The following is a 27,474-nucleotide window of genomic DNA, read 5'->3' as shown; positions in this document are numbered from 1 at the left end:
AAGTTTTTTTTCTCTTAATTAATTGGCCTCTCAGAGTTGGTAAGACAACTCCCACCTGTTTATGCTCTCTGTATGTGTGTATATATATCTCCTCATTATATGTTCCATTCTATATGCATCCGAAGAAGTGGGCTGTAGTCCACGAAAGCTTATGCTCTAATAAATTTGTTAGTCTCTAAGGTGCCACAAGTACTCCTGTTCTTCTTTTTGCGAAAAATATCCATGTTATAATTGTTTAGAGCATAGCAAAAATCTTAGAAGAGCATGAATTTTTATAACCAGGTAGTTCACAGATTTAATATTTTTAAGCAACAAGTAGTTTACTGTAGCCAATGGTGAGACATTTTAGAAGACTATTCCAAGGATAGTAGACAGGACAAAATTAAACATTTTATCTTCAACAAGAAGGCTGTCAACACCACTTTTGTAAATAAATTTAGATATGAAATTTTACAAAAGCTCTTTTGCAGTCCTGAAGAAGAGCTGAACAAACTTATTCTTCAGTTGTGCAACTAAGTTACTGACAGTTAGACTGTCAGCTCTTCATTACATGGATAATTTTATTCTACATTTGGAGAACACTTAGGGTCAGCAATCCCAATTATTATTCCCATTATAGTAGGCCTAGGAGCCCTATGCATGGACCAGGACCCCATTGTGCCAGATGCAGTACAAACAGAACACACAAAAAAGTTCTAGTCCCAAGGAGCTCACCATGTTTTACCAGGGGTATATGTAGTGGGTCCTGAATAGGTCACGGGCCGTGCATTTTTGTTTATTGCCCGTGACCTGTCCGTGACTTTTACTAAAAGTACCCGTGACTAAAATGTAACCTTAATAATGAGATAGCTTTGCAGATGTTTACAGGAAGCACCTCCCATGGGTGTTGGGTAGCATAGGAGAAAGCATACATATGCTTGTTTGAAATTTTAAACGAGTGGGCATCATGGCTCGATCAGAGGTGAGCAGCAACTGCCAGACAGTGAACGAGATGATAGATAGGGCGGGAGTTCACTGTGAAGGGTCGTGAATACAATCAACTTATGTTTGATGTTAAATGAGATTGCAGCCAGTAGAGGGATTCAAAGAGGGGGGTGACAGCATCAAAGCAATAGACTAGGAAAATGATCTTTGCAGTAGAATTCTGAATAGATATGAGCAGGGCAATATTTCATTTGTCAGAGCGAAGGATATTGCAGTAATCAAGGTGTGAGATGAGAGCCTAGACGAGAGTTTCAGCTGTGCGAGTAGATAACAAAGGCCATCTCTTATAGATGTGGTGCAGAAAGAATTGGCAAGATTTTAGGTATAGCCTGGATGTGAGGGCCTAGAGCGAGAGTGGAAGGCAGAATGGTGGTGTTGTCCACAGCGTTCAAGAAATGAGGTAGGTGGGAGGGTTTGCAGGGAGTGGAGAGATTAAGGGCTCCGTTTTCTTCCAGGTGCTTCTTACCACTAATAATATGGAACATAACACTGATTATTTTTGTCCATATTTAATTCATATAGCTATCTACAATAATTATAATGTAATTCATGTGGAAAATTAAAACAGAAGAATCATTCTAGCACCTGTGTAAGAAACCACTTCTGAGGAATATTTAGAGTTTAAAGAATTAATATACATTCAAACTAACCTAGACAACCTAGCTTCTAGAAACAGCACACAATTTCCTTTATTCAAATTAAAAATTGATATGAGTCTTATAGACTTCAATTTAAAATGGAGCAAGGCCCTATATAATAAGGGAGTGTTTTTCTATTTGTGTTGAGCTGGGATATATTCATCTTTTACTTCCAAATGGCCAAGTTGGTGTGAACAGTATTTTTGCCTTCACCTTTTTGCCTAACACAAGATACTATCTATTCAGCCCTCCTCCAGTCTACAAAATCTGACAAGGTACTGACGGTAAGATAGGACTATGGCTAAAAGACTAGAATTGTGCTAACCTAAAAGATGTGCATACTATAACTATTCTCTTATATAGTTACTGGTCTTAAGTGTCTCTTTAGAATAGGCTTAAGTTACATGCTTCCATATTAATTTGTGAAAGGAGAACTTTACAACGAATCAGACACTTTTTTGGTGCCTTAACTCATCTGTCTCCCAGACTTGTCGGTGCTTAAAGATTCAGATGTAAAACGTGTTTATGAAAGTCATTTTCAAACTTACACGATTCTTTTAAACAACTTTTATAGAGAATCTTTTGAAGTGCAATTTACCATATAACTTCAATCTAAATTTGATGCCAATGAGAATAATTTCCATGTATTGGAGCTTGCCAAAAAACTAGAAAAGGATGGGTCAAAAAATTACTACAGATATTATGGGCAGGTTCTGAATAAGCTTCTCTACGTTGATCACTACATAGAACCTGCACTGCAAAGAAAAGTTTGGGGCCTTTTCACAACACAGCACAACCTCAGCAGTGCAGGTAGAATTGTGAAACTGATTAATATAATGTTATCTTAATACACTTCAATCTACTCCTACTGGTGTGGTTTATAGGATTCTGGATAGTTGATGAAGCCACATTTAGCCTTCTTCAGCTGGAAAAGGGATTCCACATAATCTTCAAGGACAAAAGGGAAATTAAGACAAAGTAAATATAGGACTAAAGGGGGCGGGGGTTTGAAGAGGGGAGAATATAATTCAAGCTCCCCTCCCAAAGAGATTCAGATATGAGGCATTGGTCTTTTTAAAACATATGATTAGGGGCAAAAAATGGAGGTGCAACAACATTCAAAGTTTGAAATAATGTGTGGTTCTTTTATTTAAAATATAACAGTGGGGCTAAACTGGGTTTAAAAGTGAGTGACATACCTTGAAAAGACACTTTACCCCTCACTCCCTCACCCCCCCCCCCAAAAAAAAGGGAGGATGGAAACTTAACTAGACAAGAAAAAAGGTGGGATTGAGAAACACCCATACCAAAAACATGAGGGCAGAGATAAACGGGCAGAAATAAGGGAAAAACAGAAAATCCCAAAATCACAAGGCATAGATAAACTGAACAGAATAATTGTTTGTGTTTACCACTCTAATTAGCTACATAATACTAAAGCAAAAGTATATCATTTCCAATGTATTATATTTTTTATTTTTTTTTAAAGTTTAACCCTCAATGCTAGCATCATCAGATTCTGCAAAACTGTAACCATGACAGACTGAAGGAGACAGAAGATTTCAGAATAAATAGTATATGTTTATAGTAAGTGAGCAAATTTAATCACCTCCATGCTAGTGCTGGATTACACTTTCTAGAACGTAGAACGCCCATGAAAGTAGATTCCAATATTGCACTAAAGATTTCACAGCTCCATTAAGATTTTTCCCCTTACTTCTAACCTAGGTTAGTTTCCTCTTACTCATTTTCATTCAATTTATTATTTCTTCCTAAATACTACTATTTATCCTTTCACACAATATCATTGGTTCTCAATTATTTGTAGACAGATATTAGATCCATGTGGTCTAATATGTACTGTCTAGTATGAAGGTTTATAGTGGAAGTCTACTGCCATGAGGGTTGAAAACAGTGTCCTGTGTCATTTTAAAATGTCTGAAACCACAGAAAATATTGGTGCCACCTGGGCATATGGGAATCACATTTTCAAAGCACAAGGCAGAAATTATCCCTACAAGTTGAATCTGAAATCTACTTGGTTTTAGTTTATTTTTAAGTTACTTTAATACACTGCACCTCTCCAGGCTATAATGCTGATTTCAGTTTTAACAGCATCTTCCATCCAAGATCTCAAAACATTTGACAAAATACCTGTCAAGCAGAAAGTAGTGTTCCCATTTTACAGACTGAAGAACAAGCAAAGCTAAGTAATTGGTCCAAGAGGCACGCAGGTCAGTGGTACAACTAGGAATAGAACCTAAATTTCCTGATCCCTAATACGATGATTTAAACACTAGACAATGCTGGAATTTAGATAATCCTGTTGAAGATCTGCCATTTTGAACTTTATGGAGCCATTTTTCCAGGTAGTGGTACCCTTGGAGAGTACTCCTGCAATAGACTGATAAGGACCAACAGCAACTCTGTTAAGTCCACAGATCAGACGAGACACATGATAACATCACACGCTATGCTCTTAGAAGCCCTGTTCTCATTTTAAACGTCTATAGGATCTTGCAGAATTCTGGATGAAACAGGAGCAGATAGTGGAAAGCATGTTCAAGATGAAATTATACAGCTCACAGCTGCTTGGTAATGGAGGAAAATTCAGTCTTTTATGATACTATTAATTTTCATGTCCATAAAATCATCAAGAATTCTCACTTCATTTACCAGGATCAAGATTTTTCTGTTTAGCAATCTTGGCTGAGATGGGAGAGAAGTTGATCTTTTGGACCCAAGAGAACTTGATCTTCTCCAGATTTAACTGGGCTGTAGTCCACGAAAGCTTATGCTCTAATAAATTTGTTAGTCTCTAAGGTGCCACAAGTACTCCTGTTATTCTTTTCCAGAGATTTCCCCTCTGATTAACCTGTTCACTCCTCTTTCTCCATAGGTGCCATATTCAGATTAAGCTTCAGAAGAAGGATGATTTTATGTATCAAGAAATGCCAAGTCTTGGCCCAGGAAAAACAGCCTCCAGCAGCTACAAATTCTTTTCCAGTGAGCTGCTGCAGGTTTACAGAACTGAGCCAGGAGTCGAAGCCCCTTTGAAGTGGAGTCCTGTGTAAAGAAAGATCAATGGCTATAAAAGCCACAGACAAGACATCCCCAGATTCCCTCAAAGCTTCCTAGGAGTATCTCACTACCAAAACTGTTAGGCTGAAGGGAGAAGGAGGAAAAGCAACCAAAAATTCTGGCACAGAGGCAGAGTAGGGCTGTTGATGAGTGCAGTAACCCATTCTTGACAGCAGAGGGGGATAGCAACTAGCTGTAACAAAAAAGACAAGAGAAGTCACCAACAGATAGGATTAGAGGCAGAAAGCCTGTCATTCCCAGACTGTTGGGAACAGTGGTTTCTCATGTGGGCATTGAAAGAAGCCATTTATCTAGATAGCAATGCTACAAAACAAAATAAGTTCCTTGTTTAGAAGAACTGCTGAACACACAACTTTGCTGAATCTTTTTTAAAAACATTTTATCACCTCACTCAAGCCTAACTTGTTTAATAGCTTTACCAGTAGGTGCAGCTAAAGCACAAACTTCACTTTCATGGTCTAACTTACAAGTTTGAGGGTGTGAATTTGGTTTTCTTAGATACCAACACTGAACATAGAAGAATTTTCACATGCAATCAACCAGCTGAGTCAATTGCATACATATACTTGGATTTGTAGATCAAATTAATTCAACTGTGGAACTTACATGCACAAGTTAGACATACAATTTGCATAGCTAAAGTTTGAAAGTTAGACCCTTAAAATCCATCGATTTACAAGAGACTATCAAAGAAGGTAGGCTGTTTGATAGGTCTGTGAAGTTTATTGTTTTTCAGAGGCTCACTCATTTGTCATGTTTAGAAAAGATCAATGCATGCCAATCGTTCAGCACCTGAAGCATTCCTGTAAGAAGTCAGCATAGTAATCAAAGGGAAAAAAATGGGGATGAGCCGATTTCCGTTTCAAGTAGTAAAGCAACATTGTAGTGTGTCAAAAATGCCTTGAGAATACCCTCTTCAAACAAAAATACAAGACCTCTAAATATAACTATTTGCTACAATGTGGGGAGGAGGGGGGGGGGGGGAAAGAGTTTGTGAACCAACAGAATTTTTCTCCTTGAGGAACAGCAGAGTTTGAACAACAGAAAGCTTCCACCAACCAGCAGCTGAATGGAAATAAAAACAGAAAATGCTTTTATGTATGAAGTTCTTACATAAAGAATAATTTAGAAAGAAACCCTGCACATCAAGCTCTGTGAATAAACACAACTGAGGAATCTGCATGGAGAGGACAGTACTCTCAGGACAATGCACCCACTGAATTTGCTTACAAGAACTTGCCACTGACATATGATCAGGATCTACACACTGTAAGGAAGTAGTTCTCCCCAAATGCAAGTTCAGGTAAATAAGGTACCACAAGTTTTTTCCTGACACTGAGAATTTATAGGTTTCGGAGTGGTAACCGTGTTAGTCTGTATCAGCAAAAACAGGAGAACTTGTGGCACCTTAGAGACTAACACATTTATTTGGGCATAAGCTTTCGTGGGCTAAAACCCACTTCATAGGATGCATGCAGTGGAAAATACAGTAGGAAGATATACATACACAGAGAACATGAAAAATGGGTGTTGCCATACCAACTATAACAAGACTAATCAATTAAGGTGGGATATTATCAGCAGGAGGGAAAAAAAAGCTTTTGTAGTGATAATCAGGATGGCTCATTTCAAAACAGTTGACAAGAAGGTGCGAGTAACAGTAGGGGAAAACAGTTTTTACTTTGTGTAATGACCCATCCACTCCCAGTCTTTATTCAAGCCTAATTTAATGATTTCCAGTTTGCAAATTAATTCCAATCCTGAGGTTTCTCATTGAAGTCTGGTTTCGAAGGTTTTTTTGTTGGAGAATTGCAACTTTTAGGTCTGTAATTGAGTGACCAGGGAGGTTGAAGTGTTCTCCGACTGGTTTTTGAATGTCATAATTTTTGACATCTGATTTGTGTCCATTTTTTTCATTTGTGTAGAGACTGTCCGGTTTGGCCAATGTATATGACAGAGGGGCACTGCTGGCACATGATGGCATACATCACACACTGATGGTGTGATTGATGTGATTAGGTCCTATGATGGTGTCCCTTGAATAGATATGTGGACAGAGTTGGCAACGGGCTTTGTTGCAAGGATAGGTTCCTGGGTTAGTGTTTTTGTTGTGTGGTTGCTGGTGAGTATTTGCTTCAGGCTGGGGGACTGTCTGTAAGCGAGGACGGGCCTGTCTCCCAAAATCTGTGAGAGCGAGGGATCGTCCATCTAGATAGGTTGTAAATCCTTGATGATGCACTGGAGAGGTTGTAGTTGGGGGCTGAAGGTAACGGCTAGTGGCGTTCTGTTACTTTCTTTGTTGGGCCTGTCCTGGAATAGGTGACTCCTGGGTATTCTTCTGGCTCTGTCAATCTGTTTCTTCACTTCAGCAGGTGGGTATTGTAGTTTTAAGAGTGCTTGATAGAGATCCTCTTGGTGTTTGTCTCTATCTGAGGGATTGCAGCAAATGCGGTTGTATCTTAGAGCTTGGCTGTAGACAATGGATTGCGTGATGTGGTATGGCAACACCCATTTTTTTCATGTACTATGTATGTATGTTTTATATACATCTTCCTGTATTTTTCACTGCATGCATCCGAAGTGGCTTTAACCCACGAAAGCTTATGCCCAAATAAATTTGTTAGTCTCTAAGGTGCCCCAAGTACTCCTTGTTCTTTTTGAGAATTTATACTAGCAACTTATCAAGAACCCTGAATGGCAGTTTATTTACATGTGTAACTATATAATATTTTAAATCACATTCCTAGGAGTATTCCACAAATACTGTACAAATACTTTCAGAATCAATACTCGGGATGAAAAAAAAGTCAACTGGCCTTAAATATTTGTTGCTGTCCAGAGTTTTCTAGTTTTGATAGGCTGAATTATTACTTTTAAAAAATACCCAAATTCTACGCATTTCTAAAATGCTCGAATAGCTTGGTCATCCTCTATCAATATATCTAATGCCAATGACAGCATAGGAAGAACAAAAGTTAATCCCCAGATATGATGCAAATATGTAACAAGCAGCATTTCTGTCAATAATAATGGCTAATGCAACCCAAGGATTGAAACACTGAAGTATTAAAATGGTACAGCAATATAAGCAAACATGGAAACAACTATTCTTTAATGCAGTGAAATGTTACAGGGGGTTCTTGGGGAAAAAATTCCCTAATGGCAGACAGCGCTGTCCCTAGGGACCCCGGGGCAGCATGGGGCCAGCACCCCGGAGTCCCTGGACTTCCAAGAGCTAAGCAGATCAAAGCAAGCACATCTATCACACTGAGGAGATTTAAACTTCAAGACTCCTTATAAGAAATGGAAAGGGAGGTGGATATTTTTTGCTGTTTTTAAAATTAAATAGGCAGCTAGTATTTTTAAAATTATTATGAAGAACAAGTTTAAGTTTTGTTGTAATGTGCGTTGTTTGCCTGAACTGCTCAAGACCTGAATGTTTGTGTAGAAGGAACTCTGAGTTGGCTTCTTAAATACCTTCATGCTGTTTCACATCTGATACGCCTTGATGAAACATAGGAGACTTGTCTTATAACAGGCTTATTCAAAGTGATACAAGCTACAAAAGTGAGATCTTGGAAGTGTGTTGCCATTTTCATAATGTAATAAAAATACTGTAATTATAAATAATAATGAATAATAAATAAATAATGCATAATAAGCATGTCATAAAAACAAATTTTATATTTCCAAGATCACTGCTTTTATAATTTATGTGCAGGTAGAGGAGAAAATCCCTGGAAATATTCAGTTTTAGGAGGCGGTTCATGAGACTTGACATTTTAGTGAAAGGGGTTCACAGGTTGTTAAAGTTTGAGAACCATTGCTTTAATGTTATAGTGCACTTTGGTTTCTTAAACCAAGACTTTCCATTTCATGTTGTACTCAGCAAATCAAACAAGACACAATGTTCTAGTTTAACAACTGTTAATCACTACTGCTACATAGCAACAGTAACCAAACGTATATTGCACTATGATTCTGGGAAGTATCATGCAATAATAAAAAACACACACACACAGTCTCTGACCTTACACTCTAACAGCCAGACACAGATCACAAAGAAAACAGACATGAAGGGGAAGGAAAAACATTTAAAACAAACAAAAAGTTATAGTGGATAGAGTGTAGATCAGAGGTGGGCAAACTACAGCCCACGGGCCACATCCGGCCCGCAGGACCCTCCTTCCCGGCCCCTGAGCTCTTGGCCCAGGAGGCTAGCCCCCTCCCCCACAGCCTCAGCTTGCCCCGCCGCCAGCGCAATGCTCTGGGTGGCAAGATCCTGGGGCAGCACAGCTGCAGAGCCTGGCCTGACCCAGTGCTCTGAGCTGCGTGGTGGTGTGGCTGCTTCCGGCCAGGCGGTGCGGCTGTAGCGCCGCCGGCCACTGGTGCTCCAGGCAGTGCGTTAAGGGGACGGGGGGGTTGGATAGAGGGCAGGGGAGTTTGGGATGGTGGTCAGGGGTGTCGATAGGGGTTGGGGTGGTCAGAGGGCAGGGAACAGGGGGGTTGAATGGGGGCAGGGGTCCGGGGGGGGACAGTCAGGAATGAGAGGAGGGGTTGGATGGGGTGGTGGTCAGGGGACAGGGAGTGGGGGGGATGGGGCAGGAGTCCCCCGGGGGGAGGGGGGACTGGGCCACGCCTAGCTATTTGCTGAGGCACAGCCTCCCCTAACCAGCCCTCCATACAACTTCTGAAACCCGAGGCGGCCCTCAGGCCAAAAACTTTGCCCGCCCCAGTGTAGATCATAGGTTGAAATTTTTAACTAGAGACTGAAGTAAATAAATACGGAAGTGGGCAGCACTAGAGTGGAAAGTCACTAATGTGAATCAAACTAAAAAGGTGGGATTTGAGAAGGAGAGGAGGTGGCTTGCACACAGAGACAGGGAATTCATTATAAGCAGGAACAGAATAAAAAGACAAAGGACGGAGGGTGAGGAATAGACAAAAGGAGCAAGAAGAGTGGACAGAGATAAAGACGTGAGATGGAAAACAAAAGGATGAGATTAGGGCAGAATTGTGTACAACGAAGGCAAGGAGTTTGACCCTTATGGGGAAAGACATAAGGAGCTGGGAACAATAACATGGTCAAAGCAGAACAGGAAGATGTGTTTTAATTGATGGAAGTTGAATGTATTTGAGAGGGAAGAAAGTTAGCGAGGACAGAGGAAGAGATTATAATACTTCATAGGAAAGACCACGATAGCATGGAACTGGAAAGAGAGAGGAAACAGTGAATTTTAGAAATAATATAAAAGCACCAAGATTCGCTGAGAACCTGGATAAAAAAGGAAAGAAAGAAAGGGAGAAGTCAAAGGTAGCTAAGTTGCCATTACACTGCATGAAGATGAGTTGGGTTAAGGTGAACTGCTTCTTAGAAGTTGCACAAATTAGCCAACAGTTTCCTTGTCAAAGTTCCTTTAAGTTATACTAGTTCTATTTGAGGAATACTTTCCCAACCTAAGGAACACTGCTTGCCTTCCCCCATAGCTTGACATTGTCTGCTAAAGTTTTCATTCCTCTTGTTACCATGGCTTCATTACAGCAATGCATTATTAACAAGCCTTTCAAAGAACGTAAAGAAAACAGTAGTTCATTCAGCAATCTGGTGCTATGTTTTGATTTAATGCAAGAACTACAAGCACATTAAGTTCTTTATGAAATACACTCACTTTTTAGTGCATTACCAAGTTGTGCAAGATCATACGGATACAAAAGCTTATCCTGGCCAATTAAACAGAAAATCCAAAGTTTCACTGTATACAGAAGAGCCCAATCATACTGTTCCTCCTACCTCTTTGGGAGTTTGGAAGGGAGAACAATGAAGTGGAAGACTCCACTTTTTGCTCCACCACCCACGTAATTGGAGGCCTTACACTTGTGGAAGTGGGAAAAGCATCTCTCCCCCTCGTCCTAGCCTTTTCCCCTATCTGTCATGGGAGCTCTTCCCCCGGCTCCCTGACTACTGGGAAAGGGGGAAGCTTCTTTCATCTGTTCTCATTCAGTATCAAGCCATTTCCTACCAGTGAATGCATTTTGCAGGCACCAGGTAAGTTTTACAATTATCTCACTAGCTTTTGGATTATCCTTCCTGGAACGACCAGACTTCACATTTTTGACCAGGAAAAAAAAAACAAAAACAAACAAACAAAAAAAACTATTTAATAAAAAAAAAACAAAAAATGTCAAAAAACCTCCAACACTGTGTTTAAACCAAGAACTTGGCACAAAATGAAGCATCCAAATGGCCTCTAAAAAGGCAGCATAAAAACTAGAAAGGCAGAAAATCCTAGAATCCAAAGGATTTCAGAAGGGTACCCCAATGCTGGATCTCTGGCAGACTGCAGACCAAAGATAGTTGTGCCAAAATATACACATACATACATAAATAAAATAGTGTACACTAACTGCAGCTGTCCTCAACAAAACACACATCTGCCCATTGGCGTGTTCCTGAAGATAACTATCCAAGACATATTTGAACACCCTACCGTCCTATGTATTTTTTTTTTTTTTTTTTTAAAAGAGGGCAGCACACTGGAAAACATGGTAACAACACTGTAGTATCTGACACTACTATAAGGTTTGGTCTTGAGGTGCAGCAGAATGTTTTAATTAATTTAGTTACAGCACTTGTCTTAACAGAACTGCAGCAAAGAATACAGTTAAAGCAGATTTCAGATCTGTCCACACTAAGATTAACACCTTGTTTTAACCATGTAAGAGACTACTGTATAATAAACAGATCAACACAGTTTTCACACAGTACATGGGACATTTAATGTAGAATAAAACTGTAAACTTCAGTAACATATGTGGAATGGAAAGTCAGAATGAGGTCTAAAGGAATCTGAACAGGGGGGGGGAATTAAGGTTTAGATCAGAGCAAATAATCTGAAGTGAAGGTATGCAATTATCTCAGTCTTTCTGGAATTGTGTCACAGATTAAAGGTTTAATTAAACAAACAAAAAAAAAAATCACATTATCCTGGGGAGATGCTGAACTTCTGGAGAACTAGCCATGATCTTGTAGCATTAGAGTCTGGGGAGTCCTGGTGAATGGCAATCTTTAGATTTTGCTGAATTTAAGGAGTTCATTACCAAGTTACTTTAAATGTTAAGAGGACTCCATCTCTTCTGAAAAAAAAAGTCATAATACCAGAAAAAGTAAAACGAAAAGGGAAACAATGGACACCTACTACTGTATTTTGTGAACCTGAGACCATAGAACAAAACAAAATTTTGTTTCAGATATAGGAAAGGAGGATTTTTATTCTTCCCCCACCCCCCCAACACTAGCCCAGTGAAGAGTAAAAAAACTAAAATTTGAAACACAGCTTTACTGAGAAAGTACAATCAAGCATTCCATTTCCAGCTAACCTAAAGAAAAAAGCTGTATTGTCTCTAAGAGGGTCATAAAAAATGAAAATTCAAAACCAGAGGACAAGCTGAAAACTAAGTCAGAGAGGTGAAGGCTTCATTCAGTATTCTCTGTGATTTGGGGGGGAGGGGGAGGGGGGAGAGAGAGCGTTCATTACGTTAATAGCTTTCCCCAAAGTTACTATTATTGCTGACTTTGAAGCAAACTGAATGCTGAGCATTTTATCGTCCATTTTCTTTTATTTCTGTGTGTGGGTTTGCTCAGTACTCACTATGGCCTTTAAATACAACAACAAAGCAAAATAATCTAGTAAAGTTTTTAGCTCTTCCTTTCACTGTTTGTCATCCTCCTACCCCTTTGTATAGCACCCATAGTGGAGAAAGATATGCTTCTGAACACAGTACTTCCCCAGAGGTACAGGCAGTAGCAGCATGAAATGAGCAATTCCACTCTCCTAGTGTTAGCAAATGTTGGGAAAGCACAGCTGAAATAGATTTATCACTAGGATTATCTAAAAATTCAGGATGAAGCAAAGAAATAAGACACTCTTGCAAACTTGCATCCAATTTAAACACCGGCTTTAGGAGCCATATTTTGCAGTATTCTTCCCTGGCCTTGATGCAAACAGTATCCAAACAGATAATTACCATTTACTATTTTTGGAAATGCCTTAACACCCACGTTTTTTTATTTTGGGGGGGAGGGGGTAAAAGATAAGGATCACTGTGCACACAATCAGAAGTGTTTGGTGATGGGGCAGAAATGAAAGACATTTTTCCGATGGCCTCTGAATATCTAGGATGAAATCCTGTTGGCATTATAGTCAATGGCAAAACTCCCATTATTTCAATGAAGCCAGAATTTCACTCCTGATACTTATATATGTCATCCCTATGCTGCATCAAAGCTAGTGAATGAGCTGAGGAACCAGGAGAGAAAATTACTGTCTGAAAGCTAGTGTGTTGCTGTACTAGGTAGAGATAACTAGTTAGTAATTTAGGGTGAGAAGAGAGTGCCACTATCAGTCTATAATAGATCTTATATTGTTTTTAAACCTAGATTCAAATATTTGAAATTTCTCAACTTTAAGAATTATTTAGTCTCCCTGATTTCTCCTGCACACTTGCTATTTTGATATACCAAAGCATTTCAATGCTTCTGGTTTGGAGACAGTAAAAATAGCAACATCGATGCACTGAGGATTAACATGGGAAATTCCCAACAATGATAATAAGATTTATGTATGAAGACCCCCTGTGCATCAATGAAAATTACATTCTTAAATGTTTTCAGCATGCAAACAAACCCTTAAGTTCTACAGGCTTAACAATAAAAGTTGTGAGCTAATGATAGCTGTAGGAGCATAAAGAAATCTATAGCACTGAATGTAACACTCGTGATTATGTATTTATTGGGATGTTCTACTTGAGTCAAAGTATTTCTTACTATGTTAGCTAACACGAGCTGACACACACAAGGTAAAAATCTTAGTGAAGACAAGGCAGTTTGTAGTTTTAACACAAGTTAGAAGCACGAAATATGTGGACTATGGGCCATCTAGGGTTTACCTGAACCGGCTAGCGGTGTGTAGTATTAACACAAGTTGAGTCTTCACTACGATTTTACCTTATGTTAACGAATAAATTAACACTCTTTTCCCCTCTAGTGAAGACAAAGTCTAAAGGGGAAAAAACATGGAATTTCTCAACAATTCAGAAGACGTTCTTTTGGTTTGTTGACTATTTGTGTAAATAAAGTCCTTGCTTTCTTTTTGGGCGTATGACACGTTAGATCCAGGCCTAAAGAATTAGGAATACACTCTGGCTGCATCTACACTGGCAAAATTGGACCCTCTGTTGCTTTTTACAGATTCAGACTAACACGGCTACCCCTCTGATACTGGCAAAATTGGTGATCATCAGTGCTGCTCCACTGGTCGTGAATTGCAGGTTCCATATTTGCCAGGAAAGGCAAGGCCTAGGTGTTAAGGAAGCTGACAACTTATAATGGTATTAAGAAAATGCCTTTGAATATCAAAAGCCAAATTCTGATCTCACACAAGGTTTATACTGGTGTAATTCCACTTACTTCAGTGAAGAACAGTAGTGCACACTGGAGGTAAACAAGATCTGAATTAGGGTTCAGACATTTTCAAACAAGAGTATATCTTTAGGTAATTTTACTAAGTAGGTTTCAGAGTAGAAGCCGTGTTAGTCTGTATCCGCAAAAAGAACAGGAGTACTTGTGGCACCTTAGAGACTAACAAATTTATTAGAGCATAAGCTTTCATGGACTACAGCCCACTTCTTCGGATGCATCCAAAGAAGTGGGCTGTAGTCCACAAAAGCTTATGCTCTAATAAATTTGTTAGTCTCTAAGGTGCCACAAGTACTCCTGTTCTTTTTACTAAGTAGGATGCATTACTTCAGCTATCCTTTATTCTTCTCCCTTTAAAATGCTAATGAAGGCTGACTGATTATAGAAATTTAACATTTTTGGTTATTAATTGCTAAATTGAATACATTGATATGTACACACAATGGCTTTGCAAAATCCCATTTACCTGTTCACGAAATGCAAACAGTAAGTTGTTCCAAGCAAGCATCACCAATCAACTTATGCAGACTGTAAAATACTTTTGTTTTAATCACTTTTCCAGTGCTGTTGTTACAATGCCAGGTCTGTGGTGGGAATGCCACTCCTGCTGAACTGAGGGAGCAAAAGACCAAGTTGAGGAGATGCTGCAATACCCTCTGCTGAATCCTTTTTGTTCGAGACTCAATTACCTGGGCAAGGTCTGTTCCCTTCCCTAACATCTACTATCTGAGGTCTAGACCAGAACAGTCCTGCACTACCACCCTGCAGTCTTCTCTCAAGGCTTGCCCTGTTCAGCAATCCCTTCCCAAGGTCTACAGAGGAAGAGAGAAGAGAGCTGGCTTATCCCTCTTTAAGTAGGAGCAAGATAAACAACAGTTGTGCTCTAAGCATGATTTAGGATGGGACAGAACTCCCAGCCTGAACAAAGGATCTGGGAGAGTAGCACTCCAAGAGAAGTAGCCAGAAATGAAGCCCCTATGGGAAGTTAAATTTAAGTCCCAACTGGGGAGGACAAAGGAGGTACTAAAGCAGCTGCTGCATCTTTGAAGAGCCAATATTGAGAGACGAGGCCAGGGCCATACTAAAAAGTTAGGTCAACCCAGCTACGTCACTCAGGCCTTGGCTACACTCGGGACTTCCCAGCGCTGCCATGGCAGCGCTGTGAAGCGCGAGTGTAGTCGCGCCACCAGCGCTGCGAGAGCTCTCTTGCAGTGCTGTATGTACTCCACCTCTCTGAGGGGAATAGCGTACAGCGCTGCAAGCGAGTGTGCAGCGCTGCAGACTCTGATTACACTGGTGCTTTACAGCACTGTACTCACTGCGCTGGGGGGGGGGGGGGGGGGCGTTCTCACACCTCTGAGCACAGCAAGTTGCAACGCTGTACAGCACCAATGTAGCCAAGGCCTCAGGAGTACAAAAAAATCCACAGCCTTGAGCAACCTAGTTAAGCTAACCTAACACCTAGTATAGATAGTTCTTCTGTCATCCTAGCACTGTCCACTTAGCTACTGCCTCTCAGGGAGGTGGACTACCTATGCCAATGGCAGAACCCCTCCCAACAGCACAGGTAGTGTCTACAGCTGTGCCCCTGTAACATTTCAAGTGTAGATAAGTCCAGAGTATAAGAAAAGAACCAATGAAGATGCTGAGGGGAAAAAGAAACCTAATTAGTGGAGAGAGGGAACAGAATTGATGAAGCAAGGTTAATGAATGAATAGAAGGGGAAACTGACTAGACCTGGGTCAGGGTGTGATTAAATTAGCTGGTGTATAGAGTGAATCAAAGGTAAGGTGGGGGGGTTGTCTGTGTGAGGCTATGGGTATGTCTACACTTGCAGAGGTTTGGCACTGTAAGTTTCACCGGTGATAGGGAAACAGTGAAAGAAAAGCACTGGTTTGTGTACTCACTTAATGCCTAAGGTGTCACTAGCAGCACTTCCATCCTAGATGAGAGCAGCGCTGTAGGGCGGCTATCCCACAGTGCAGTTCTCTCCATGGGTCTTGTAGGAAGGGAGGGGTGAGCGCAAGGCATTCTGGATCCCTGCTCAGTGCCCCATGCTGCCCTGCTTCATGTCCCAGCAGCCCCATTACTTCCTTGTTTCTTTCGTGGCATTTAAAAACAAAACAAACAAAAAAACAACCCTGCTGTCTGGCTGCTTTCCCTGCCATATCTACAAGCAAAGGGAAAGGGAGTTTCAAACTTCCCGGGGCTCACAGCGGGAGGGGTGGACGTCCGTTTACTTGGCATCAGAGCAGCGGAGATGCTGGCCAGAGTGATCACTTTTGGAACTGTGGGATATCCTTCGGAGGCCAAAAGGCGTTTACGGTGGTAGAACGTGTCTTCACTTTCACAACAGCGATAAGAGCTTTATGCCTCTCGTGAAAGTGGTTTTCTTTTTGCGGTGAAATTTCTGTGTTTCACCGCAAAAAGTCATTAACAAGTGTAGATGCTCCCACAGTTTTAGTGCAAAAAAAGGGACTTTGTGCGCTTTAAATAGTAAGTGTAGCATCCCTATGTCTAAACTGCAGACCTGGCAGCTGTACCGCTGCAGCTGCGCAGGTGTAAGGTCTCCCACGTAGTTGCTCTATGCCAGCAAACTATCCCCAAACGATGGTAACTATGTCGGTGGGACAGCATCTCCTGTTGACATAGCGCTGTCCACATTGGCACTTTTGTCAGTGAAACTTACGTTGGTCAAGGGGTTGTTTTTTTCACAGCTGACTGACGAATATTTTACCAACGAAAGTGCTAGTGTAGACAAAGCCTGAGAGAGGAACAGCTTGATGTTTGTAAGAAGAACAGCAATGGTGTGAAGTGAGCTTATAAGGCCTGGTATTCACATAACAGAAAATACATACAGTGGCATTGGAGAGAGTTGTATGTGACAGCATATGCTTGCACACACATTGATGTTACTGTTATTGTGTACATTATTGCCTAGGCTGGAAAATTTTCTTGACACTTTAGCAAGGCTGATACACAATACCTTCAATGTGGCATGTTAGCATTATTATGAGGATCTTGGATTCTCCATTTCTTTTCTCAAAATGTTAATTCTGCATTAATGTATCTTTGACATTTAATTTCTGTGGGACAGATTCAGAAGCGCTTAACACCCAAATTCCACAATGTGAGCTACCGAATGTCCCTTTCCCTTCACTCCCAAAAATCACAAAACAAAAAAGACCCACACTAGTTCACATTTCTGGGAGACACCAGTACAGTTTGTATACACTGCAATGATGCCTCCTAAGGGTACAGCACTGAAATTGTACTATTACTACACAGATAATCCTTGAAGCATAAGCATTGCATCAATAACCCCATAGCAGCCAGGGAGCCAATTTACCACCTGGGAAGAGACAAATGGGAGAGTTCCTTCAGTCAACCCTCCTGTGCTCTGTAGGCCGGAGCGTACTTTGGGGTACTAATCCCAGAACCTCACAAACTGAATTGAGTGGAGGATGACTAACAACGCCAATTTTTAAAAAGGGCTCCAGAGGCGATCCCGGCAATTACAGGCGTTTAAGCCTGACTTCAGTACCGGGCAAACTGGTTGAAACTATAATAAAGAACAATATTGTCAGACATATAGATGAACATAATTTGTTGAGGAAGTGTCAACATGGTTTTAGTAAAGGGAAATCATGCCTCACCAATATACTAGAATTCTTTGAGGGGGTCAACAAGCATGTGGACCAAGGGGATCCAGCGGATAGTGTGTACTTAGATTTTCAGATAGTCTTTGACAAGGTCCCTCACCAAAAGCTCTTACACAAAGTAAGATGCCACGGGATAAGAGGGAAGGTGCTCTCATGGATTGGTAGCTGGTTAAAAGATAGGAAACAAAGGGTAGATATAAATGGTCAGTTTTCAGAGTAGAGAGGTAAATAGTGGTGTTCCCCAGGGGTCTGTTCTGGGACCGGTCCTTTTCAACATATTCATAAATGATCGGGAAAAAGGGGTAAACAGTGAGGTGGCAAAATCTGCAGATGATACAAAACTACTCAAGATAGTTAAGACCCAGGCAGACTGCGAAGAGCTACAGAAAGATCTCTCAAAACTGGGTGACAGGGCAACAAAATGGCAGATGAAATTTAATGTTGATAAATGCAAAGTAATGCATATTGGAAAGCATAATCCCAACTATACATATAAAATGATGGGGTCTAAATTAGCTGTTACCACTCAAGAAAGATCTTGGGGTCATTGTAGATAGCTCTCTAAAAACATCCATTCAATGTGCAGCAGCAGTCAAAAAAGCCAACAGAATGCTGGAAATAATTAAGACAGGGATAGATAATAGGACAGAAAATATCAGGTTGCCTCTATATAAATCCATGATACACCCACATCTTGAATACTGTGTGCAGATGTGGTCGCCCTATCTCAAAATATATATATTGGAATTGGAAAAGGTTCAGAAAAGGGCAATAAAAATTATTAGGGGTATGGAACGGCTTCCGTATGAGGATAGATTGATAAAACTGGGACTTTTCAGCTTGGAAAAGAGACAGCTAAGGGGAGATATGATTGAGGTCGATAAAATCATGACTGGTGTAAAAAAAGTAGATAAGGAAGTGTTGTTTACTACTTCTCATAGTAGAAGAATTAGGAGTCACCAAATGAAATTAATAGGCAACAGGTTTAAAATAAATAAAAGGAAGTATTTCTTCACACAATGCACAGTCAACCTGTGGAACTCCTTGCCAGAGGAGGTTGTGAAGGCCAAGACCATAACAGGGTTTAAAGAAGAACTAGATAAATTCATGGAGGATAGGTCCATCAGTGGCTATTAGCCAGGACGGGCAGGAATAGTGTCCCTAGCCTCTGTTTGCCAGAATGAGGGAATGAGCGACAGGGGATGGATCACTTGATGATTACCTGTTCTGTTCATTCCCTATGGGGCACTAGGTACTGGCCACTGTTGGAAGACAGGATACTGGGCTTGATGGACCTTTGGTTTGACCCAGTAGGACCATTCTTATGTTCCTATTGGATGGTCAAACATTCAAAAATAAGCCCATTTTGGTATGGAATCAAGGATGGATGATCCCCGAAGAAAATCAAGAAAGACTGACCACTTTAACTTCATTTTTAGAGTGTGCACATTAACAGTCACATGCACCGTATTTATTTGAAAGTGTTATATTGCACTTAGCACAGAATTTTTAAGTGGTAGTTAATTAGAAACTTGACTAAGTAAAAACATGCACTCTTCACTGAGAACTACCAATGTCCTCTGGCTGAAGTTTAAAAGTTTGCCTTTTTAGTCAGCTGAAGTAAAAAAATCAAGATAACAGAAAAAATAATCTCTCTCTGGTAACTCAAACAGTTGAATGAATTTGCCTCTTATTTTTTCTACCAAAAGAAATCCAATTTTATTCTGAGACCAAACTTCTAACTTTTAGTATAAAATATGGAGATATACCTATCTCACAGAACTGGAAGGGACCCCGAAAGGTCATCAAGTCCAGGCCCTTGCCTTCACTATCAGGACCAAGTACTGATTTTGCCCCAGATCCCTATGTGGTGCCCTCAAGGACTGAACTACAACCCTGGGTTTAGTAGGCCAATGCTCAAACCACTGAGCTATCCCTCCCCCCCTGGAGCTTTTCAAAAAGTTACAAGTGAAAGTCAGATGATAAATGTGATCTTATCTATACTTATCTCTGCTTCCACACTACTGAAAGCTCTACACTAGCGTACCCATGTATAAAGCAAAGCAAATTTAAAGTAAAATAAAAACAAGAACATTGTTCATAAAAATAAGGTTTAAATTATAGGGGGGAACCTTTGAAGTTAGAGTATATGTTGCTACAAAAATTTAAATACACTGAAACACAAGAAAGGAATTTAGCATACAAAATGCCAAAATATATAGCTGAAATGCCAGAATGAAAATTAGAGGAACTTCTGTCCATATTTATAGTTATTTTCATCATTAGACCAGTTTTATAACTGGCAATCCCTTTTTAAGCTCTGGTTCAACTAAAAAAAAAAACAAAAACCAAAAAACAGAACTGATCGGAGGAAGTTTTAAAAGAGTTCAATTAAAAACTAAACACTTTCCACCAGCAAGAGTAAACAAAGAGATATTAAAATGGACCAAAATACTAATGAGGTTAAAAATGTGCCTCTTTCTGTATTGCCTTAGGGAGAATACAGATGCACAGAACATATGCTGGACATTTAGAGACCACTACATGCTAAACTCACTCCAAGGTATTTTTCAAATGCAGGCCGACCTGAGAAACTGAAAGGTTGACTCTTGGTAGCTTCCTATGTATTCAGTTAGATAGAAGTTGGGAAAACTTAGAAGACAAGAACATCTAGGAGGGAAAACCTGACTACAGAAAAGAACGAACTATGCAGTCCACAGCCTAAAGTAAAAAAGTTAAAACCAAAAAACTAGATAAACACAGGCCTGGTCCCCACTAAGTCCCCACTTCAGACTAAGGTACGCAAATTCAGCTACGTTAATAAAGTAGCTGAATTCGAAGTACCTTAGTCCGAACTTACCACAGGTCCAGACGCGGCAGGGAGGCTCCCCCGTCGATGCCGCGTACTCCTCTCGGCGAGCTGGAGTACCGGCGTCGACGGCGAGCACTTCCGGGATCGATCCCAGAACATCGATTGCCTGCCGCCGGACCCTCCGGTAAGTGAAGACGTACCCACAGAGTAATGTACTCAGAGGCACTTAGAGTAAGCATTACTGCAACCCCACCAATTCCTGGTCACAGGTCATGAATCATAGCTGTTCCCAAGCAGAGAAAAGGCCTAAACCTATTTTACAATTAATCACTCCTGCCCTGAGCCCAGATTTCTCCAGGTTTTGGTAGGATCTTAAGGATGCTAGAAACAAATAGGTAACTAATAAAACATCTGCATTATATCTTTTACAATAGGAAAAGCTATAGTTAAGACTGCAAAATTAAAGGTTACCTGAATTGGGAGCGGAGAGGAGAGGCCTAAGACAGAAGGGAGGGAAAAAGATAATTATGCTTTTTGGGGTGTATGAAGACATCCCGAAACTTTTTTAAAACTCTGCTTGTTTTTTCTACCTTAGAATTACCAGGAATGTCCAATCTTCTTTCCCTGTTTTTACATTTCCTCAAAGGACCCAAATAAATGGATTTGAAGCTCTTCTGCCATTAATTAAAGGGGTAGATAATTTTATCCTTAATTCAGAGACCCTTTCTTTCAACTATTAGGCATTTGAATTAAGTGGCAATACTAAACAACCCCCTCCCTACACACACCTAGTTTTAAGTAGTTGTCAACAAAAATTGCTCAATTTATCAGATTTTACTTCCGCAATATTGGAAATGTCATAAATACTAGTTCTCCAGTCACCTAGAGAGACTTCCTGAAAAATAGCGTTTTTCTACATTACATTAGGGTTTGTGCAGCTCCACAACTGATACAACTGGATTGTTTTTCTTTATAACTACTGAGTGATGTAGTTTAAGGCCTACAGAGTGGCAGAAAATAATTGTGCAACTTCACAGATCTCCAGGTAGGGTTTTTAGTCAGCAGAGTTGCTTTCTGCCAAAAACCGTTAGCTGAAAGATGTTTCACATGCACATTACAAATAAGATGGTACTAAAAAACAACTTGCAACCACCAGTTCTCAGACAGTGTGGGTTGGGCATAATTCTTGTTCAGTATATATCTCAAATTATAAGAAACCAACATTATTTTGCATAGCTCAATAGTGCTTGGTTAAAAATTCAGGCCACAATCTTTCAAACACTTAAGTATATACTTAACTTTGCTCACAGGATTAGCCCCGTAGACTCCAATAAGTAAAGTTATGCATATGCTTGAGCCGGTGCAGGATCAGGCTTTTACTACAAGATGCTACAAACCAAGTTTAGCATTTGCACATTTATACCCAGGCTTCACAATGTACCTATAAGATTTTTATATACTAGCCCAATCCTACACACACCAAGTAATTTTACTCAGGTGAATAAGTCCCACTGAGTCAGATGGAACAATTCATATAAGTTAGTGTTTGCAGGATTAAGACATAGGCTATTAAATGTGCAATATATAGCACATCCATGCTCCTATGAGAACCTCAAGACCATTTTTTCTTGACATATTTCATTTTAATTTTTAAAGCCATACTAATTAAATTTAGTTACTGTTTACCTACCAGAAAGTACAGTTGGCCACAGAAGGAAAAACCCTATTCTTTAAACCTTATTTTATAAAGTTATATAGAAAGTTTGGAAAGAAACATTATGAAAGCCCCAACGTTTCTACCTGAAAACCAGAGGCATAACAATAAACTGAGACAAGACAGAAAGCAAAATAGCCTCATGTTATATTATCTCATTTACCTCCTTCCCCACTAACGCAAATCCTTTTTGTTCACTAGCTTATGTGTCATCAGGAATATGTACAACTCCACATAGCACTGGTAAAAGAACTGTTGCCAATATGCAGAATCTCCAACAGAGGACCCACCCTAAAAAGAGGGCCCTAATTATTTAAATAATTGTGTTCCTGATACTGAGGTTTAGCAACCCTTAGAACTAGTTTCATTTTGACAAACATTGCCTCTGAATATTTCAATATGCAATGGGTAAATAAATTTTGCAAAATATTAGACAAAGAAATAATGCAGATCTTGAGATCTAATGGGAGCAGAATTAAATGTACGGTGAAGCCTGCATACATGTAGTTCCATATATTGCCTTGTTTGTGTACAAAGGAGAACACTGGAGACTTGTTGAACTGTTACTAACAAATGTGAAACTATTAACAAGCAGCCTAGAGCAACTGGAATGTTTGAGTATTTAGAAAAATACAGAGGGATAACAAAAGAGAAAGAAACTACTGAGAATGTACAGGGCCATCATTTGTCTAAAGTGTGAAAAATATTTGTATCTCAAACAACACAGAGCCAGTTGCAGGATCAAGGCCTTTGTTTGTGTAACTGAGTACAAAGTTAATCCACATATTTCCCAAACAAAAAGCAAGCAAAAGTTAACAGTACAGAAACAGTTACATTGTATCACCTGGCTCTATCACAAGTGATTTCTTAAATATTTCCCCTGCAATCAATTTTAAAAATATTTTATAGTTTCCAAAACAGAAAGTAATAGACAAGAAAACAAAAGCCTCAAAGAAAAGTTCACACAAATGTAAGCAATTAGCATATCTAAAGAGTAATTTTACACTTCATAAAAATAGAATTTCTCCTAAATTAAGACAGCATAAAGACTCATTAAGCAAAAATATCTGTATTACAGCTGTGCCTTTTTCTGCTAAACTGAAGCCTTTGATTCAAAGAGCAAAGTACATTTCAGAACTTCAGTTTTCCCTTCAAGGCCACAAATTCAAGCAGGAATAGCACACTACATTAAAAACAGATCTCTTGCAACTTAGACACATTATAAATTAGAACAAAGACTCTGTGAATCAGTGATTCCTAATAAAACGCTGTTATAGACATATATTCCTTTCTCAAGCCTGTACTAGGCCTCAAAAACAAGGAGGCAGCCTGGGAGCCAGAAAGAGAGCAACTCACCAGCAATGCACCCAGGGAAGCCTTTCTCCTTCCTGCCAAATAGTGAGACAACAAGGAAGTCACCCACTGCAGCACCAGAGATTATCCCTGACAAGGAGAGAGATATTCCAGCTCCTTTATAACTACAATACCCCTTCCAAGAAAAAAACAAATGGCCCCCGCCCCAATTAATGATGATCTCTGAAAGAAAGTCTGGGGAAAGTGAAATGGGAGTAGTTGTGTGCAGACTGGGAAATGAGAACCTAATGAAATGCAGAGTAACAAGTTAGCTCCCATATGCCTCTTGTGCAAAGAGCGCCTAAATTATTTCCCCCATCCACATAAAAAGCAGCAACTGAATGTAAGAGAGCCTGTGGGTATGCTACACACAGCCTGCAAAAATTAATCTAAATTATGTCATTCACTTCTGTGAACCATGCTATCAGATATCACATTCAAAAGAGAGATCACAATACACATTAAACTTTTCCTCTTTCAGGCTATGAAAACCGATATGAGTATTATATAAAATGCAAAAAAAGCAACAGGCTCGTTGTATTTAATAGGATCAATGAAACCTGACAGATGACCCTGAACATAAGGAGAAACTTCTCAATCAACATCAGACTAATGTGTACCAACTCTAAGTGTGAAAGGAAATAAACTGAACAAAACTCAAGAGGTCTTCAGCCATCAAGAACTGCAACTAGAACGAAGGAGAATATATTTAGCTCACCAAATCAACCTATATGCAAACAAAACTTGGGCATTATTCAATCTATCTCTGGGCCCAAAATTGAGAGAGTTCTTATAAACCTCAACTGGGGAAGAGGAGGGGGAAGTGGGGAAGGGATCAGACTTACATTGTCTCTCCAGTCTTGGCAACATGACAAAGAAACTGATCCAGTACTGGACACACTTCCTTCTTCCCCCTCTTCTCAAAATCTGCAGGTAAGAAGGGGTGGGGGGAGGAGAAAATCCCAGTCAACATTAATGGACTTGGTCTGTAAATGCAGCTCCCCCAAGCAGCTTTTCCAAGTCCCAGTGTGCTGGAAAGCAGAGCCACCCCCTTTCCACCCCACTCGAGCCGCAGCCTTAGGGCCCTGCGAGCCTCTTACTGCTTCTGAGGAGGGAACCGTCTACATCGGAATGGCAGTAAGTCACTCGAAGTTGATTTGCAACTTCTCTGGAGCGGCTACAGCCGCGAGAGAGAGGCTGATGGACTCCGGCTGCGTCCAGGGAGGCAGGACGAGGCTAGCACGAACGGGGCTGGGGAGAGAAAGGGACGGGGTGAGAGGGGGGGCGGGCACACGGGAGGAGGGGGGCACTCGGCTCCGGCAGGGCAAGGGGAGGGGGGGAAAGATCAGCGGGAGGAGGGGGAGGAAAAGCAGGGGGGCCCTACCCCCCCAGCAGCCCCCCTGAAACCCAGGACACCTCCGGGGGGGGGGGGAGAGCATCTCCCCTCCCCCATGTCCCAGGGGGCTCTGCCGCCCGTGGGCGGGGAGAGAGGGGGCTTTCCTCCCCACCGCCCGCCCCAGTGGGGCCATGGCCTCCCTCAGCGCAGGGATCCACCCGCAGGGGGTCCTGCCGCCCCCGGGGAGGAGAACTCGCCCGCCCGCTCCCTTCCCGCGTGGGGACCCCCCCCCCAGCCCGGCCACCACCTTTCAGCGCCTCCTGCAGCCTCTCGACGTCCATGGTCCGCCGCTGCCCCCTCTCTGCGCCGCTCCCGCCTCCTGCCCCCCGCCCCGCACAGGAAACAGGCACCGGCAGCGGCACAAACACACACCGCGGCGGGCTTAGCAAGCCTCCAACATGGCGCCCGGGCCGTCACCGTGCGCGCCCCCGGCGGCTCGCCCCCTCCCACCGGGGCGGGAGCGCGCGCGGGGGCGGGGCCCAGGCTGCTACCGCCTGCCTGTCTGAGAGACAGACGGGGGGGGGGGCGAGGGGGTTGCGCTAGGCGGGGGCCGGTGTATCGGCACAAAACGCAACCCTCCGGCGGCTGTGGCCAGGCCTGGGCTAGGGGGCCCGCAGGCATACCCCTGCCCCCCCACCTGCCACACTCTGACTGGGGGCTTCCCAACCTCCCCCCCCATACACCTTCCACACTCTGACTGGGGGCTTCCCAACCTCCCCCCCATACACCTTCCACACTCTGACTGGGGGCTTCCCAACCTCCCCCCCATACACCTTCCACACTCTGACTGGGGGCTTCCCAACCTCCCCCCCCATACACCTTCCACACTCTGACTGGGGGCTTCCCAACCCCCCTCACATGCCACACTCAGATTGGGGGGCTTCCCAACCCCCCTCACATGCCACACTCAGATTGGGGGGCTTCCCAACCCCCCCCCCATACACCTGCCACACTCAGATTGGGGGGCTTTCCAACCCACCCCCGCACCTGCCACACTCTGCCTGGGGGCTACCCAACCCGCCTCCCTCACCTGCCACATTCAGATTGGGGGGCTTCCCAACCCTCCACACACACACACACACGCACACACCCTCCACGTTCAGATTCGGGGGCTTCCCAACCCGCCTCCCTCACCTGCCACACTCAGATTGGGGGGCTTCCCAACCCGCCCCCCCACACACACACACGCACACACCTTCCACACTCTGACTGGGGGCCTCCCAACCCCCCCCCACACACACACAACAATGTATTAAAGTCAATGGGACTACTCACATGCCTAAAATTAAGCACACGTAGTAATTTGCAAAATCAGGACATTAGAGTGAACATCATCAAATAGGACTTTTGTTGGGAAGTTTAAGTGAAATGACAGCCTGTGCTAAGGGAGAAAACAGACCCATCCACTGAATACAGATACTGAAGAAGTGTGATGGACTTCTAAAAGCAGTTTTAGAAATGGCTTTTCAATATGTATTCTTATAATGGTCCATACATTTCCCTACACAAAAATCCACAGAGGACAAACACCACAACTCTGCAACTGTGGTGGTAAAATCTGTACAATCTTCCCCATACTTCCCTGGACTGGGTCCCAGAATCATCAGGGGTGTAAACTGGCCTATGAACAAGCCCTAAAATTGAAGCAGAGAGGCCTGGGATTCATGGGAATCTGAGCCCCCAGATCTGCAGATCTTAACCAGCCAGCCAGCTGCACACACAGAAACTTGTCTACTGCGAACACTTTTGTAGAATTAAGGCACCCATGGTGATTATTCCTAGAAGGAAATGGAAATGCCCATAAAAATGAAGTTGTAAATAAAGTAGCCAAATATTGCAGTCAACTGTTATTCTAGGCATGTGAGCTGGCACATCTGCTGTAATTTACGATTAGGTAAAATCCTGAATAGACCTGGATCATCTCCCATGCTCTACCCCAGATCTGCATATGCAGGGACGTGTGCATATAGATTTCCCTCTTCTCATACAAAAAGGGGCAAGGGGGAATCAGCAGCCCCTGTGGCACCATCCTTCCTCCTCCCACCAACAACTTTTCCTGCAAGTCCAGAGTATGCATAGCATGAGATGGAGATTTGACAGCCCACGAGGAAGAGTGGGAGAGCCAGAGCATAGCTGGTGATGACATACGTTGTCCACACTCCAGCCCCAGCAAGATTTCCTGGTAAAGATAATACAGCCTCAGGTTGTATTATCTTTTCTATATAGTCCAATCCAGAGTCCTTAGTAGAACAACTCCAATAGAGCTGCATTGCAAGGAAGCTGGGAGGGAGGGTTGGGGGTGGCATAGGAGATTATGCAGGTTTGTGTACAGTCTTTT

At 41.8% G+C, this 27,474-nt stretch overlaps 1 protein-coding gene across 2 annotated transcripts in view; it reads right to left on the bottom strand.

Annotated features, from left to right (window-relative positions):
* Positions 1 to 25,539, bottom strand: part of PPP4R2 (protein phosphatase 4 regulatory subunit 2) — a 41,789-nt gene extending 16,250 nt beyond the window's left edge. Inside the window, exons 1-3 of one of the 2 annotated variants that reach the window (XM_054034331.1) lie at positions 25,384 to 25,539; positions 24,841 to 24,991; positions 24,586 to 24,667 (exon numbers count right to left, since the gene is read on the bottom strand). In XM_054034331.1, coding sequence (XP_053890306.1) covers positions 24,586 to 24,587 — 2 coding nt within the window. In that variant the 5' untranslated portion in view covers positions 24,588 to 24,667; positions 24,841 to 24,991; positions 25,384 to 25,539. The remainder of the gene's footprint in view (positions 1 to 24,585; positions 24,668 to 24,840; positions 24,992 to 25,383) is intronic. The other variant, XM_054034330.1, reaches the window with a different exon arrangement.
* Between the last annotated feature and the right edge of the window lie 1,935 nt (positions 25,540 to 27,474).

Source organism: Malaclemys terrapin, chromosome 7 (assembly GCF_027887155.1).
Source record: "Malaclemys terrapin pileata isolate rMalTer1 chromosome 7, rMalTer1.hap1, whole genome shotgun sequence".
In the NCBI taxonomy this organism is placed as follows: Eukaryota; Metazoa; Chordata; order Testudines; family Emydidae; genus Malaclemys; species Malaclemys terrapin.
The sequence above is the reverse complement of the archived record's forward strand: the minus strand, read 5'-3'. Positions and strand labels throughout refer to the sequence as shown.